Source organism: Ascaphus truei, chromosome 3 (genome assembly GCF_040206685.1).
Source record: "Ascaphus truei isolate aAscTru1 chromosome 3, aAscTru1.hap1, whole genome shotgun sequence".
Lineage (NCBI taxonomy): Eukaryota > Metazoa > Chordata > Amphibia > Anura > Ascaphidae > Ascaphus > Ascaphus truei.
The window spans coordinates 22,007,186-22,024,388 of NC_134485.1; the positions used below are offsets into that span (position 1 = coordinate 22,007,186).

The 17,203-nt window shown below is 39.3% G+C and overlaps 1 protein-coding gene across 1 annotated transcript; it reads right to left on the bottom strand.

Annotated features, from left to right (window-relative positions):
* Positions 1–594: 594 nt before the first annotated feature.
* ETS2 (ETS proto-oncogene 2, transcription factor) lies at positions 595–16,914 on the bottom strand. The gene is made up of 10 exons (XM_075593739.1): positions 16,660–16,914; positions 10,882–10,961; positions 6,683–6,794; positions 5,997–6,116; positions 4,838–5,038; positions 4,374–4,457; positions 3,883–4,101; positions 3,523–3,786; positions 2,931–3,049; positions 595–2,019 (listed from the first exon to the last, which is right to left on the bottom strand). Exons 2-10 carry the CDS (start codon positions 10,954–10,956, stop codon positions 1,804–1,806), a joined length of 1,410 nt encoding a protein of 469 aa, XP_075449854.1. The 5' UTR covers positions 10,957–10,961; positions 16,660–16,914; the 3' UTR covers positions 595–1,803.
* Between the last annotated feature and the right edge of the window lie 289 nt (positions 16,915–17,203).

Sequence of the window (17,203 nt, forward strand, 5' to 3'; positions counted from 1 at the left end):
TTTCTTCATTATAAATAAAAAAGGTGTGGTACGGCCTTGGCAAAAACCATTTCCCCAACCTTCAAAAAAAAAAAAAAATGTTTTTTATTAACATTGCTTCCTCTACAATGGGGTCCCCAGAGTTGAGCTGCTTTATTTATTTTTCCTCCGGGGACCCCCTGCTTCTCGATTCCCCTGGAGGAGACCGTACCAGTGGCAATCCAAATGAAGGTTTAAAAGCACCTGTGTAAGTCAGGGCGACTTCTACCTACCTAAAGAACCGGTGGAACCGTCAAAGGAAGCAGGAGAATTCCTGCAGCTGAAACTAACAGCGTTCAGCTCCGGAGACCCCCCATGCTTCCAATACAGTAAAGAGGGGGGGGGGGTGGCTTTTTGATTGGAATGCGCCTTTAAAAAATAAAATAAAAAAAGGACATTGAAGTATTTATTCCTGTGGTTTCTGAAACCAAAACATTGTCTTCCTCTCCCAAAAAGTATATACATAAACACACCCACACACACGTATTTCTTTCCGAAGATAAAAGGTATTTGACCCCATGCTAAATTAGCACAAATATTTACTGTAGGTAACCCAATAAAGTCTAATACGCCACGCAGTTCCTCAAAAAGATTTTAATCATTTTTTGATCCATTTGTTTCTCCAATGAATCGAATTATTCTATACAGAAATATATGCTTTACAACAAGGCACTTTCGATAAAAAATAAAATTCTTTAAAAACAACAAAAAAAAACCAAACAAACCAAAAACAACATTTCCAGGACATTATTTTGCAGTAAAAATAGCTGCTACACATGTTCCTCCCAAAACTATTAAAAGGAGGCAGATACTTTATTAAAAATACAGGATTCATCTTGTGAAATCATGTGGCAATGACCGTGAGAACACATGTTGGATACAGAAATGGAAAGCAGACGGAATTCATTCAGAAGTGCAATCATTCTAAACAAATCAGCTCTTTCCAATCAGAAGTCATAACCCAAATGAGCTACTTCAGGCTTCATTTAAATGACATAAGAACAGTGGAATCTGCTTTTGCAACGAACCTACCCAAAACACACACACTACATAAGGCGATTTACTTGCTCACCATCACAAGTGCTTCTGACTTGTGCTGCCAATTAGCCTATCAGATGGAGAACACTATTTACACCTGGACTTGTATTTATTCGGCATTCGATTCATTACAATATACATGTTATTAAATAAAATAATAATGTGAATATGAAAACGTCCTGAAAGGACTATTTACAGGCCGACTTGAAATGGTTAGATACAAACAATAACATACCTTTGTGCACTTAGCGTGAATTCTACATGAAAATTGTGTATAAAACAAGTGCAGTCCTAAACAACCAACGTGTGGTAGATTTGCAAGTCCAATATTGTGGGAATCGGCAGTTTGTTGTATGGTATCCGAACAAAACATAGCTGCAAAATTGATCTGTTTTAAATGGTATTCATATTTGGGTAACCAAGGATTCAATTACCGTTTTACGACCATATTATGAATGGTAAAAAGTAACATGTTAATTATGTGCAATTTGCTTCAAGTTAGGACTGCATTCACCTTAAGCGCCATTCATCAGACCTCTTCAACATCACGTAAGGACAGAGCCAAAGCTGATAGTTGATGGATACCACTCCCTCCAATGCCTCTAGATAAATAAAAACATTGCCCTTTAAGTCCCCGAAGAGTTGTACCATCTTGAACAGTCCATCAACACTGACCACAAATGGCCTATTCACAGTACAATGATTTGCTCTTCACATGGATGATCCTCCATTGAGGAGTTGGGTGGCTCATACATCTGTGTCTGGTTGCACGTCTAGCATGGCATGGAGTTCCTCAGCGGTGTAACCCAGCAGGTTGTGAAGGTCACACACAAAGCGGTACACATATCGCTTCCCTGAAGTCTTGTGGATTATGTTTTTATCGTAATAGTATCTCAGCCCGCGGCTCAGCTTTTCATAGTTCATTTTAGGTTTGTTCTTCCTTTTTCCCCAACGTCGTGCAACCTGGGGACATGTAAATACGAGTCAGGTTATTTTTTTACCAAGTTACACACCTGTAGCCATCTTGAGTAAATGTAGGGCAATATTTACTCGAAGGTGCCAAGCCATAGGCTGAAATGAAGTGTCCATAAGGTGCATTATGGTTTAGTGCCACTTAGTAAATTTGGGCCTCAGTCATGCACTATTCAGTAAAGAACATGCATTGCGTATCTGCAGGTCTTTCACAGGTCTCTCAAACCTGCTTCTTTCAATGAACGGTCAGATACCATACCACAGTTAAAACAGCAGTGGGTAGCGGCAAGCAAATGAGTACACAGCACTGTCAATGGCCAATGTCCATAATGTCAATGCGAGTTGTGGCAGAGCTACGCTGTATGTTTAAGCAACTTGTGAACGGTTCTGCTCTTTCTTTTAACGTTTTGAGCGTGTAGTCTATTTTTTCACTTTTGGATTTTGAGAGCGTTTAAGAGGGTGGAATAGGCTCAAATAAACCAGCGAGACACTAATAGTTATTGCCTTTCATAGACTATTGCAGCATTTTATCTTTTTACCAAAGCAGCAGCATCACCTACAAAACACTAATTACTGTATGTCGATGCCAAACGGTATGGTCATTACTTCAGTAGGTGGTGATGTTTACCTTTGGAACTGAACAGAAAAAAAATGTACTTTGATATCTCTACTTAAGTCTCCCGGCTGCAAAACACAGCACCATACTTTACAAAGAAAATAAATCCTTCTGAAAGCAACTGGGAGGTTTTCCTTTGATAAATCTGGTGTAACTCTTTTGCACTGGTGTTATATCCAAAAGGCTTTAGCAAGTAACTCACTTATTCTGCCTTAGGCACCTGTGGAAACAAAGGGTGACCCATACAGTAACACCCACAATACTCAAATATATATAGAATACAAACCTCATCTGGGTCAGTGAGCTTAAACTCCCATCCATCTCCAGTCCAGCTGATAAATGACTGGCAGGATTTGTCAGTTAATAATTCCAACAGGAATTGCCACAGTTGAATTGGTCCACTCCCTACAAAAACAATACAGGCATTTAAAAACCGTGTAATAACATTTGGCAGAACAAACACATATATAATTCCCTGCTCTGTATGCTTATGTATTACCAAACACATTTTATATAAATTAACTCATAGTAAAAGTACCCATTTGGTTGTTTAAGGATCTGTTGAAAGCTATTTGGTGAGAAAAAAAAAAAAGTATAATTTGTAGAGATAAAGAAAAGGTTTGTATATTTCCCATATTTTTCCACCACATGTCTTTGCATGATTGCGTTTTAAAAAAAAAAAAGTAAATTTTATAGAAAATTTCTGTTGACATCAACCAACGCTATGTATTCACTGGAGCATAAGTAGTGATAAGCCTCAGGGCTTTACAAACAGAAAAGGTGAACCATGAAGTGTATGCAAAGTATTTGCAATCAGAACACAGTATATGAGAAAACACCTGCATAAGAAAATGTGTGTGGAAGATCAATTATCTTACCTGTGAAACCTGCAAGAATAGCTGCAGGTATAACTGGTTTCCCTTGTTCCAATGGATCATTTCTGTCTTGAATATAATCTTTGAAAGACATTGTTGGTTTGTTTAAGCATAAGGATTGGCTGCCCTCTTCCTCAAAGCTCTCATACGAAGGCACACGCTGCATGTCTACTAATGAAGATTGACTGGTCCAGGACTGCAGCAGGGAATCTGAGCTTTCAAAGCTTTCTGTACCACTGTCTCCTGAGTCGTGGTCTCTGGATTTACCTAGGAGCATCAAACAAAGATACATTTTTTTAGATATAACTGATTCTATGCATGAATGCCATGGTTTATAAAACAATGCAAATGTATTGTTCTTACCAGAATTTTGCAGAACATTAATGCTATTTCTTGCAAAGTCACGATTAAGTGAGGTATAGTTTACTCCAATGGATTTTAGGCAAGGACTGGGATATTGTTGGAATTCTTGTTTTGGCTCGAGATTTGGTCCACGAGATACCGGGCATAGTTCACTAAACAGTCCAGTTTTGCCATAGCTGTGTACCTGTGATCCACACTGCAAGGGATCTAAACTGAAACCTGAAACAACGTTACAGAATTAGATTGAATGGTAAACTGTCTTGTTCAATATATCATATGATGATTGAAGACGAAATATGGAACATGCATCCTCAATAATGACGACAATCACTCAAGAACAGATTAAATAAATTAAATGCAGTGTAAAACAAACGCACAGACCCACAGACACTATTTCATGGTTTGTAGGCCTTCAATAACTTTTGCCAAATTATACTTCGCAAAAAGTATTCAAGAACAAGTAATACAACTGGAATAGTAGGGCAACTTACTTAAGGAGTCTGTGTTGACCCACTGAGAAATGGAGCCATGCTGAGAGCTGTCAACATACTGATCCTGTGCCTTTTCTTGATGGTCTAAAAGTAAAACAAAAACACGCATTCACATTAGAAAATATATTGCCCACATCAAAAATATGCACATGGAAAGGAGAGGCAATATTTCTTTACATATCAATTGATAAATCACAATCTCCGAATGTTTAAACTGAGAACATTCTGACGAGTTTCCAAGACGGTAAGAGAGTTAGCTGCTTGGAATCTCCTAGGTTCTCAAAACCATACACACGATTTAGCTTAGGCCCCTAATTAAACCGACTATACATGTATTATAATGTTCAACAAGTATTTCGTATGATGAGATTTGAGATATGCATCCGAAAATGTGTTTGTCTACTTTGAGTTTGCATAACTACTTAATATTACTGCGAAATCTTCGCAACCGTCTTCCTAATTACCTTTCATCATCTGTTCCAAATGCTCCCAGAGAATGTCACCCACGAAGTCCGGAGCCAGCTCCAGGAAGTGTTCTTTCCCAAGGTTGCATAGAGCCTGTCCAGTCATAACGAACTTCTGAAAATTCACATTCTCCAAAGAGAATTCCTTTACTGCCCAGAAAAGCCACTGACACACTTGACTTTCATCCCATAGCCATGGATCTATAGGTAAGATAGAAATTACATACATTAAACAGGCAGCCCCATGTAGCAAGTCACAAATAATATTTTAACACAGAAAGATTCAAAATCAAACTTTAAAGTAATGTTTTTTTTTTAATGCTATTAAAAATGAAGGATGCCACTTTGAGTCCCCCTGACTTTAATCGGATCAGCTACTTGTTTTTTTTCTGTTTGACCAATGAAAACAGTAAGCAAAGCAAAAACCACGCACCTCTAATTTAGAGGACATTAGATAAAGATAATAAAAACATCCAAAGCATGCTTACCATGTAAACAAAGTGTCAACAATTATTTTAAATTACTTAAGCTTGTTTGAGCAAACCCCAGAAAACCTCTTAAAAATGCCCGTCCTTCGTTAATTCTCAGCCCGGGAAGGATTACCCCTGTACATTCCATAGGTGAGACCTGCAACCCATGCCATACTAATAAATTGCACATATATGGCTTGAGCTGCAAAGTGGTGATGCATTTACCTTCCGTCTATGGACGGAATGAAAAACAAACATTATCTCTGTTTTGACTAATGTGGGCACAGAAAATAAAATGTATAAATATACGAGGAATGTTTTTGTCTCTTGCTCAAATGGGAATTCCCTCGCTACCCCCTCCTATTCACCCACCTACCTTTCCCTTAACATGTCCAGGCACATTAGCATTCCTCCTTGATCATGGTATAAATAGCATTTTTAACCTTTAAACAGTTACACAGCTAAAAAGGTGCTATTTACACCATGACAGAAGAAAATGTTGTACTAGTAACATTTACTATAAACACACAACGTAGGTGCTAGCTGTCTGCAAAAATACTTGTGGGTATTCGGCATGCTTTATAGTGGGTGTAAACTTGTTACTACATAACCCACTATGATATCACAATGAAATAACAAATGTCCCCGGGATGCTGGCAAATAGCTTTAAAGCAACAAATCGTGCTTACTGCTTGGGATGCCAAGACGCCGCTGCTCCTTTGTGAAACCGTTAAACGTCGCTTTCAAAGCTTGACTCATCACCGCTTTGCTGCACGGAGTTAGGAGAGGCAACTCGCACGTGTTTGAATCTGAAAAGAGATCAAATGTGCATAATGTGTTGAATAAAAGGGATACGGGCAGAAAACTTATTTAGGATACGTCCGGCTTTACAGATTACAGAATCAGAACATACAGTACACATTCCGATGTATTCATGTGTGGAAATAAAGACAACACACACACACACCTAATGACCTTTCTAACAGATCATTATTAATGGCCATATTTATTCACTGAAAATGGCTAAGGAGTCCGATAAACCGAAGCAAAATAATTAAAGATATCAAAATTGGCCTTAAACACCCCTCCCCCCCACCATTAAACTTTTTTCACCAATACAATGATACAGACCAGCAGGTCCTTTCTGGAAGGAAAATGGAGACTGGGCTTTCAGCCTTCCAGTCACAAACCAGGATAAAAACGACCCTCTTCAGCAAGTCAAAGATTATACATTTGTTCACCATGTTTCACAAAGTCTTCCAGAACCAATGGAAAAATCAACTTTTAAGATGTGTCATTTCCCCCCAATGCAACATGATGCGAGTATACATTACTTCCAGCAGCCATAGACACAAAGGGAAAAAATATAACTCACCATGGGAGAGAGAGTCCAAGCCAGTTGGTACCGCCTGCTCTTCTTCATACGATGAAAACAGCCCAGTGTAGAGAGAGGCGGATATGTTCACATTGTCAAACGCCAACTGGCGCTGGAAGGAAATAAAAAAATAAATGTCAAACCTACACATCAGAAACGGAGAAATATTAGACTAAAAACCAACTCTGAGTCACCACTATAACCTTAGTATTAAGACTGTATGCACAAAGGGCAGCCGACTAATTCCCATAAAAAGTGATCAATTGCATTTCTATGTTTTATGTTACAATAAACTTTTACTACACTTTGTAGCAAAGTCTTCTTTAATGACGTGTTACAGGTAATTGAACTTGGAAATGTCATCAAAGGGAACCATATATGACTTTATATGGTGTATTCTATTAACCCACATTTGATCCTGTATACTTCTCAAAATGTCCACTGCATAAAAATCAGGTCCGTCGCCATTTTAACAACAGTTGCACGAGACATTTAATAACACAAACATGTACATGTAACATGCTTTTTTCTAATATGTAAGATGGTGTCAATTGAGTTTATGATACCAAGTGGTTTTGTAAGACAACACTCTGTATTATTGTTTAGACGTTCTGCCAAACTGCTCACAATAGTGGGGTTGTAAAGCCAGAAACAGCCGAGGGCAGAGTTTGACATGCACAGGAACATCATAGGCTCTTGTTCAATATGCCGTGAAGATGCCCTCCCTGTGCTGGAGATACATTTCATTCATTCATTCCTATGTCCAAGTAAATGGCAGCTAGCTCTCCTCCACCATGGGTAAGTGGCTTCACAGCATTATGAATAATGTCTTGGGAGACATTCACCAAGGTCCCATATAGGGTATCGCACCGCAATCCATCGATAACGGCCATTAGAGTCAGTCAATGGAAGTTAACACCAGATAGGAGGTGCGATCCCGCACATCTGACCTTAGTGTAATCCCAAGGTATAGCATCTAAAAAAAAGACTGGAAACGATGAAAGGGTTGCTCCATATAGTGAAGGCATTTTTTAATTTAATATAAAATGTTTGTTAGAATTAGGATTATTCTCCTTTGTGTACCATTACCTAGATTTCAAAATGGTACCATATGTCGAAACAATTATATGAACCTGGTCATTAAAAAAGGTCACCTAAATCAGAGTGGACTCATAACGACCATCAGTCTGTATCTACATCACATTTATCATTTGCAGAACGGATTCATAAATCAAGAACTGAAGACAGAATATTAGTTATGTTTCCACATTCAGAAATATGTAAATGGATTCATAACTAAATCAGTGAGCAATAAGTTGCACTAAACAGCATTTTCATTTAAATTAAAGTTACATTAAAATGAATGACAGCAAGCATAGAAATTACATACATTAGTGACTGGATTATCTCCTGGTCATTAAATGAAGACATTTCAATAAAACAATATTAGCCTTCCTAACAACTAGTGTCTTATAGCAAAATAATTGCTATGTGATGAGTAAATAACAGAGCTATTTACCATATAATTATATTCCTTCCCACTATTTATATGAATAAAAAGGTGACGTGGCATAATCAGTGGACACATTCCTGCTGCATATATCATTTGCATTGTGTGGGCTTTAAGAGTTCAGGACAGCACAGTTTATTAGGGCATGCTAAAAATATGGACCTTTTAACTACAGGATTATAATCATGCGGATTTTCCAGAAGCAAAGAGAACACACCCAAGAGAAACCATTTAAGAGTAACTAATTTAAGCATAAGAGGTGTGGAAAAAAAGAAAAACGTGATACTAGGTTTAGTTTTAATGGTGCTGTCCCACTTAGGACCAAAGTGAATCTGTTTAATGGGCTCTATCTAAATCATAGGTGCAAAAATACATCAACCATTTATTTTTATTTTTTTAAATGTATAAGATAGTTTGAGGTTTTAAAAGGCAATCCAAGCAGCACTTCGAAAAAAAAAATGTTTAAAAAGATTTTTTTTGTTTTAATATACGCAACATTTGATCACCTTTATTGAAAACTAATTACCTAAACTGCCACTCAAATGGTTCTTCCGTGTTTGATCAGCAAAGATCCGGTTTCCCAGGGTTCACTAAATGGCTGCCTTCACTATGAGCTTTTTGCGCCGTGTCTCTTGTTTTCATTAAATGGCTACCTTTCAGTTTCAATCAATCCATCAGTGGGTGTAACTCAGCCGCTACAATGTATCCTTATGTAGCATGATCTATTGTTACAGTGTGCAGCTAAAACTGCTAGGAATATTGGCAACAAATGATCACAAACAGGAAAGTGTTGCTAAATCTTGCAGTGCTGGGGTAGTCGGCTAAAACCTGCTATCGAAATCTAAAGGATGCTCAGCATATTATAATAATAAAATTATTTAAACTCATTACAAATATCATCAAGGGTTTAATTTAAAAAAAAAAAAAGAAAGTATTATCCAATACTACAGAACTGGTTTATTACAAAACAAACATGTACAGTAGTAGGATATTGCATGGTTTGCTTTTTCCAAGATTCATAAAATTGTCCTTCACAGCATTTGGTTACCATGCAATCTTTATCTAATCTTTGTGACAGGACTGTCACATTTTAGATTTAAAATAAAATTGTCAATCCCCATTTTTTTTTTTAAATCAAATATGACCGTACCAATTAATAGACAGACACCTAAAATATTACATCTTAGATTGTAAGCTCTTCGGGTCAGGGATTTCCTTTCCCATTGTCCGATTTTTGCTGCACTTATTGTATTTTTAAAATTCCCTGTACTGTATTCTTTGTGAAGCGCGGAGTACACTTTTGGCGCTATATAAATAAAAAGACATACAATACAATACCTAAAGGTGGAAGGATTGCTACAGGTGCTAACCACCTTTGGCATCTTCATTATTAGCGTGTATGCAGGAGGCCTACCATGGAAGTGAAACTCCAAGGCCAAGTAATCTTATCTCGTGACATTCAGATGTTATACTTTATTTTGCTCTGGCAAATAGACCCCACCACTCAAGTACAACCCTTGCATTCAACAGGGGGGAGAGATATGTATTAATCATAAACCAGATGTCTGGACTTCAGGTAAGAGTCACACACAGGTTAAGAGACAATGGCTATGACTCAATCAGTATCAGTCAGAAATTAACATGAGTTAAGTGCCCTAAGGTGTGGTCACTATGCGATGTGCAAATACTTACGTTTGAGTCAGTGATAAGGGAACAATGAGACGTGCATTAACATATACAAATCAGTTTTAAACCAGAAATTCCTCAGTTTAGCAAACAAAGGAGCCCATATCCCATAATCCTCTGGGTCGGGTGCAAAATACCACACTGACAAATAGAACCCGAAGAGCGGGAATCTTTACATTGTTTTTTTTTTATTGGTCCTGATGTTGGTCCGAATTGTAATGCTCAGCAATGGTATACATCATACCAGAGGAAGCGCTGCCATGACTTACATGGACAGGGATGCAGTCTTATTCCACAATATGTTGGTGCTGCAGCTAAGTGAAAAAGCACTTTGCCATACAACTACTGGTGTCATTTAATGGCTTCCGTGTCCCAACGACGTATAGTGTACGTCATAAAGAGTGCCTCCTCAGAGGCCAAGGCGTACGCTGGATGCCATGGCTATTTGCATGTATTCCAGGGGCTGTGCTGCGATCCAATGGGATTACACACAAGGGGCGGACCAATCACCTTCACCAGCGGCCGGTGACCGGAAGGTATAATGTGATCGCTCTGACGACCAGTCACGTGACCCATTAGTGCCAGAGGGTCCGTGGCCACAGAGATGGCAGCTCCCTCTGGAATTGAAGGGGGTTAAAAAAAAAAAAGTTAAGGTACGATAAACGGATTTAAAAAGCAACAAACTAAAATGCATGCTGCTTTGGAACGGACCCCCATGTAAAGACGTGGTTGGAGCTGGGTTAATAAGCAGCACTTATTTTAATATTCCCACTGACAGGTGGCAATAATGGTATTTTAGATCAATATTTTTCACACAAAAAAAAGATACAATAGCACTTTCCCACCGTACAATATTATTAACTTATTGAGTTTCCATAAGTAGGACTGCACCATTACACACACAATGCGGTGTGTAGCAGGCTTGCCTGGCAGGGAGAGTTAAGAACTGAAAGGAAGAATTCTTGGGATGGGTTTTGGCAGGAGTCTGGGGGGGAGATCTTACCTTCAGCATTCCTCCTCTGTGCATGTTGTAAACTGGAGCCACTTGGTCCATATTCCGAATGCCAAATTCTGTCATTGGGCCTGAAAAGGAAACAAAAAAAACCCCCACGTTCTATTAACACATTGTTTTGTTCTCACCGATCAGAGGACAGGAAATATTTGGTGCGTTTCCCCCAAGCTACGAACTACGCATTTGGTTAGTCTTTCTTCGAAGAAGTACTAACGTTTAACGATTTCTCAGTGCTTGCAGGTATGACTCATTTCATTCTGTGACTTGTGTAATGCTAATTACCAGGGGGCTGTCGAGCCGTTTGATCTAGCAGGATTCAGGTACACATCTGAACACCAACATCTGACATCTCACCCACTCTGCACTGACATATGGAGTTATGTTTCAGCAATGTGGACAGTAAATATGAAATCAATTTAAAAAAAAGTACACGTAGATTCTGAATATTTGTTCACTTGTCATTTATTGTTGGAAGTTTAGCACAGAGTTATATTAACAAAAACCCAGCTGCTTGGAGAAGAACCTACTTACAGGATACGGACTAAGCAGCGGCATTGTTGTAATCTGCGAGTGACCCACACAAATATTCCAATGCTGCTGGGCTATTTTATAGAGGAACTCAGAGAAGCCAAGTTGTTTTAGAGAACAAACTGTGTCGCATACTGAAGATAATATTATTAGGAATGGGGCTGGAATCTGTAGTTTTCTCTGCCACATTATTATTTCAAAATACAACATTTATGAAAGCTCAGGTATAAATTAGGTTAATTTACTTAGAGTTTCAGCACTTATTGTCTCTAGAAAAACACCACTGCCTTTGTTAATGTGTCAAACTGTTGTACTGTATTGAGCAGCCTAGTCTAGTAAGGTGGCCACTGTCCCGAAAAGCAACACGCGGTCCCATGCCAGTGAAGTCTACGGCTATACTTCAAATTGAAAGAGCTAGAAAATAAAGAAAATTGCAACCTGCACGTTTGTACAAAAGAAGCAGTAATGATAAATATGTCACTTTTAACTCCTTCACTGTCAGGCTAGATTGCAAATCAAGAGAGGCCCGGATGGATTTTCAGCTCCACTGGCAGCAAAAGGTGTTGACCTGGCTCAGCGCACCTTATTTTAAATCAATGTTTTCAGTGAGTACTTGCTATGCTCACAGCCATATAGCACTGTGCAGCCCGAGCAGGCTCCCTACTTTAAGAACATGACGAGAGCACTAAACAATGCAATTCTATTACTCCACCGGTTTTATTATTCACTAAAACATTGATTGAAGGTGCAGGCGGCCTTCAACTTTGAACCCCTGTGCTGTTGTACGATCACCGTGAGCCGAAGCCATCATCGGTCCTCACAAGAGATAATAACGTTTTAGTGGCCACATATAACAAGCCATTGAAAATATTTAAAGAGAGAGAAGTGCCACTTGTAGGCTGCTGCTTAGCAACAGACTGTAGCGATTTACTGGTCTTTAGGCCCGTACAAACGCCGCAGGAAGCAATACTCACTAACAGAAATATCATGAAACAGATTTTATTCAAGACATATTCCCCAAGAGCCTTACATTTCATTTTCAGAGGCGCACACAGCAACGTTTGGGTGGAATCCTGAGAACACACTGGTACTGTAGCAATCAATTATGAAAGCCGCAGGCAGGAACAATCTTAATGGCATTGCTCAATTACAGTTAGGTAACCTGAGCTGTGGGGAGATAAACGGAGTCGGCCCTGAAAACAGAAACTGAACCCATACGTCTGTGTGTATCCAGGTCAAACAACAGAGCCACTTCACCACACCTTACTGCCACGTGACACATTTAGCAGACTGCTAACTGTTATACTAGTAAATGCCAACAGCGCTCTCTTTAGTGACAATCTACGTAAAAACAAAAACAAATCCAGTTTGTAACCAGTGTTTAATTCAGTAAATATAAATATGCCCAATCGAAATATACTTGGAAGCACAATCCCGATAGCAGTCTACTGAGCTTTCTTGTTAAACTAAAAACTAATAATTGAATCAGGGGATGCATGGACAAGTGACCAAGATAACGTGACCTGTGTATCCTCTAATTATCCCTTTACCAACACAATTTGCATATAATCAGCACAATTACAGAAAACTGTGGGGTCAAATGTAGATTTAGCTGTGATAGAGTCCTAAAGGGCTAACTTCACTGTTACTTCAACCCAATGACCCCTAAACCCTCACTCCTCCATTAGTGCACTGAAGCAGTTAAAGGGCCTTTTTTAGGTAATAACAACGAGTTCGAAGTGCCCAAGAAGCCAATCAATATACCCCAGTGAATGTGCCCAGGTCACTTAAATATCAGGCAACTCACAGTATTTTTTTTTGGTTTCATCATTTTGATGGTCATGTTTGTCAACATTGTAAATGAACTAGTTAATTTTAAGTCAGACTTTTTTGTTCAAATACTGTCATCAGGATTTCATTTAATATCTCTCCCTATCGTGAATTTGTTCAATTTGAGCCTAAATTCAATAAAGTTTACAACTTTATACACAAGTTGTACAAAATAATAAAAAAAAATAATAAAATCACAACTTGAAGGGGCAAACATAATTAACTTGAATAGCTGTTAATTGATAACAGTCATCAGGCTTTAACGAATTGTGATTTACCTGGTCATAAGATACTGCCTATCTGCTAATCATATGTATTACATGTCATCATAGGTATTAGATTTAGATTTCACAGTGCCAAAGGTAATATTTAATAATACGACCAATACAACTCTGTATATTTACTTAATACAGCAGATATCACACTAAAAGTAACAAATAAAAAAAGGGACTAAAACCATAGTGCATTAAAAGTACTTTAGGCCCCATCACCAGAACACCACGACGAGACCACAATTGAAGTGTATGTCTTATCACATCTCCGTAATGAACAAAGCTCGGCTGTATTTTCTCCATGTCACCCCCCATTGTTTTCACAAACCCTGAAATGAATTTGTCCGGTGACAAATTACAAAAGCCATGTCTGCCTTTCAAACCCAGAGGAGGGGAAACCTCATTCAATTCCACATCAAAGCTTTCATTACTAGCTCTGAAATGAGATGCCTTTGTGGCCAGGCTTTTGCCTTTAATGTTACAAAGCCTTAATTATGAAAGTGTGTGTTGTTAATATGTTATTTCAGGAGGATGAGCCCCATGTGACTGCACATATATAAACATAGCATGGGTTTAAACAAAGCAAGACAACCAAAGGTCTTCAACGTAATCACCGATAAGACAGTAGTACAGGCACGCCATCACTCAACTTTGTAGAATATATTTAAAAAATGTTGTCCAATACAAGACAATGATATGCCCAAATGATTCAACATCCAGTCCTCAAGCCCCCTCCAACAGGTCAGGCTTTCAGGATGTCAATCAAAGACTGAGCAACCTGGGCCATCCTGAAAACCTGACCTGTTTGGGGGGGGGGGGGGGAGGCAGACTTGAGGACTGGGTGTTGAGCACCCCGTGCTTTAAAGTACTGATATGAATCACCTTGTGAAAGGGCACAAAATATTTGCATCGTTTCCAAAAATTAAAGTGTGTGAGAGACACGAGCCGTACTTGGAACTAGTCAATCGAAGCTACTGTAGCAGCAAGTCATAGTGCAAAGTGCCAGGTATTTAGTGACCTTTGTTGTTATGAGAACATTAAAAAGGGAATTGCTTCAAGTGTATGTGCATCTGACAAACCAGTTGAATGGTCTCACATCAATTGAAATATTATAAAGAGCATGGGAGGCCTCGCCTAGTTCTCTCTCCCAGTGACAGCTGTCCTGTCATACAAGCCTTTCAATAGTATTTTTACTAATGTTAACCAACCTTTGCTGAACCTACTGCATATCGTGCAATTTTTCCATCCTGTTGATTTCATTTAAGTGCATATAGATACATTCACAAGTATCTTTTTGTATCTATACTGTAGGCATCTCCAACTACACTGCTTGGATTGTATTCTCTCTGAGGTAGGGACTCCTTTTGTTTCTTTAGCACTCACCCTTGCATTGATCTTGTACTGTCTTAATCAACTGTGTATTTCACTTTGTAGTGCCGAGTACATATTCAGAACCACATAAGAATATTAATATTCAGTGTGTGTTTGTGTATATCTTTATTTACATAGCGCTTTACACGTGACCTAATAGGAATACAAGCTTCATACATAAAAGTAGAAATTAGGAAAGGGAATCCCTCCCCACAAGAGCTTACAATCTAAGTGAGTTTCCTGAAATACCAAAACGTTCATGTTTTTTACCTGTGGGAGCTTCATATAGCAAAATAATCTCCTACACACCGTGTGCTGGAGAATGGTACTGTATCAGCTTGGATATAAACAGGGCCTAACATTCATATATACTGTACTCAGCTAGCTCAGATCTAATCAGCAAACATGCACTCAGGCTCTGCCCCAACACCGTATGACTAATCAATGAAGGCTAAAATAAAAATATTGATATAACAACATGTGGGTGTGTGAGGAACTTTACAAACAGGTATAACAAGGTCAACAAAATAGTAATAGCTAACAAAACAAGTCATAGGTTATTATATTTTAAACCCATTCCATGCTAATATCCTAGATACCACTTTTTCTGACATGAAATTGAAGGTATCAAATGATAGATGTTTCTCTATTCTTTGACTCCATGTTTCATAGCACAGAGCCTTATACTCATGTATATTAAACAAACTAAACTACAATTTGCATTAGATTTTTCTGTATCAAATTATGAGCTAATGTTTTAGTTAAAAAAAATATTAGTCACATGTAACCATTGGAAAGAAAAAAAGTCAGTTCATTATTTAGTTTTAATATTGTTCATCTGACAAAAACTTTTTTTCAGACAAAATGAAATAAGGCCTTAAAACCACATTAAGCGTACAAAATAACGTGTGCATTAGACTATATTTACAATGTCCTCGTCCAGAATAAAAAGAACACCAATTATAGAGAGACCCAATGCTGAATCAGTAACCCCCAGCTGGTAGGAAACAAGTTTAATATGATTTTATCCAACATATGAAAAGGATCCAAATGTAATTAATAATAACACTATTAGATTAGACACCATGAAAGGTTTGTGAGCAACGTCCCATGTGGGGGGTCTAAAAACACGTTAATACTGAGAAAATAGCAATGGGACACACATTGTAATCACCACCCTCACTGTTTTAGTAACAGGTCAGTTTCATTTACTGTGGAGTAGCAACAGCGCCAACTAATTCCTATGCTCACACGCACAGTATAGATCAAACAGAAGAGCACATCAGTCACCTCCTCTGGGGTACAGGATCCAGCTGCTCACCTCTGGCTTTCAGCTCACAATACATGGGAGACACCGTCACTTCCAACCATACATAAACACCCACCCATGCGAGGGCTGAACTTATGTAAGCAATGAGCAGTAGAACTCGGTTGGCCAACATGTGGGTCCTTTGGGGACCTCTGGGTTTCATGGTCACACATGGTGCTTTATGCTCCTTTATCACTAGGTTGCCCCAATGTAAAACAAAACGCAGTTAGACTAGTTATCAACGTCCCAAGGGGTGAAATGGCAGATGCGGAGGTGCCAGGGAAACGTGAGATAATGGCAACATTGTGACTTTAAAGAGCAACAACTTCAAAGAGCCCAAAGCCAGTAATGTAACAGCCACAGCACCAGCGATCTCTGCACCTCCCAATGCGAGCGGAGTAACAAGCAGCGGTGCATCCTCCCCACCCTCTGTTCCGCTTCTCACTGCCACCCCCATACCTGAGCTGCCGAGGTCCCGTCCAAGCGCAGTGCCTCAGGAATCAGCAGCAGGGACACTGCCTACACCACCGCAAGCAGCAATATCCCCACCAAGAAGCCCAGGAGAAACCACAGCAAATAGTATTCCACCAGCTAGGAGAAGGGGGTCCCGAGATAAGGGGGTGTTTGTGCTGAGATCCCGCACGGTACGTGCTCTGCTCTGTGTGTCTGGCTGTGTATCTGCCTGTGCTGGTGGAGGGGAGTGCTGCTCTCACAGGCTGCAGGGAGGGGCAGTGGGAAGGAGGAGGAGGCTCACAGGCTGCAGGGAGGGGCAGGAGGAGGAGGCTCAAAGGCTACAGGGAGGGGCCAGAGAAGGAGGCTCATTGTCCTTGCACATAGTGGGGAGGATCTCAGTCTGTTCCTGCCCCCAGCTCCTGAGATAGAGGGATATCACCAGACATGCATTGTCCTTTTGCTCGTTAAGTGTTAATAGCCTGGAGAGAGCTTTTCATTGCTGTCAGCAGTTTGATGATACTCGATGGCATGACCATGTCTAGAAGAAAAC

Bases quoted from the DNA above. Each gene is read 5' to 3' on its own strand.
- ETS2 (XM_075593739.1), bottom strand. From the start codon at position 10,956: ATGACAGAATTTGGCATTCGGAATATGGACCAAGTGGCTCCAGTTTAC. The intron at 6,795-10,881 runs GTAAGATCTCCC...ATTTCCTTCCAG, and splicing joins ACAGAGGAGGAATGCTGAAG to CGCCAGTTGGCGTTTGACAA. The intron at 4,458-4,837 runs GTAATTAGGAAG...TTTTACTTTTAG, and splicing joins TTTGGAACAGATGATGAAAG to ACCATCAAGAAAAGGCACAG.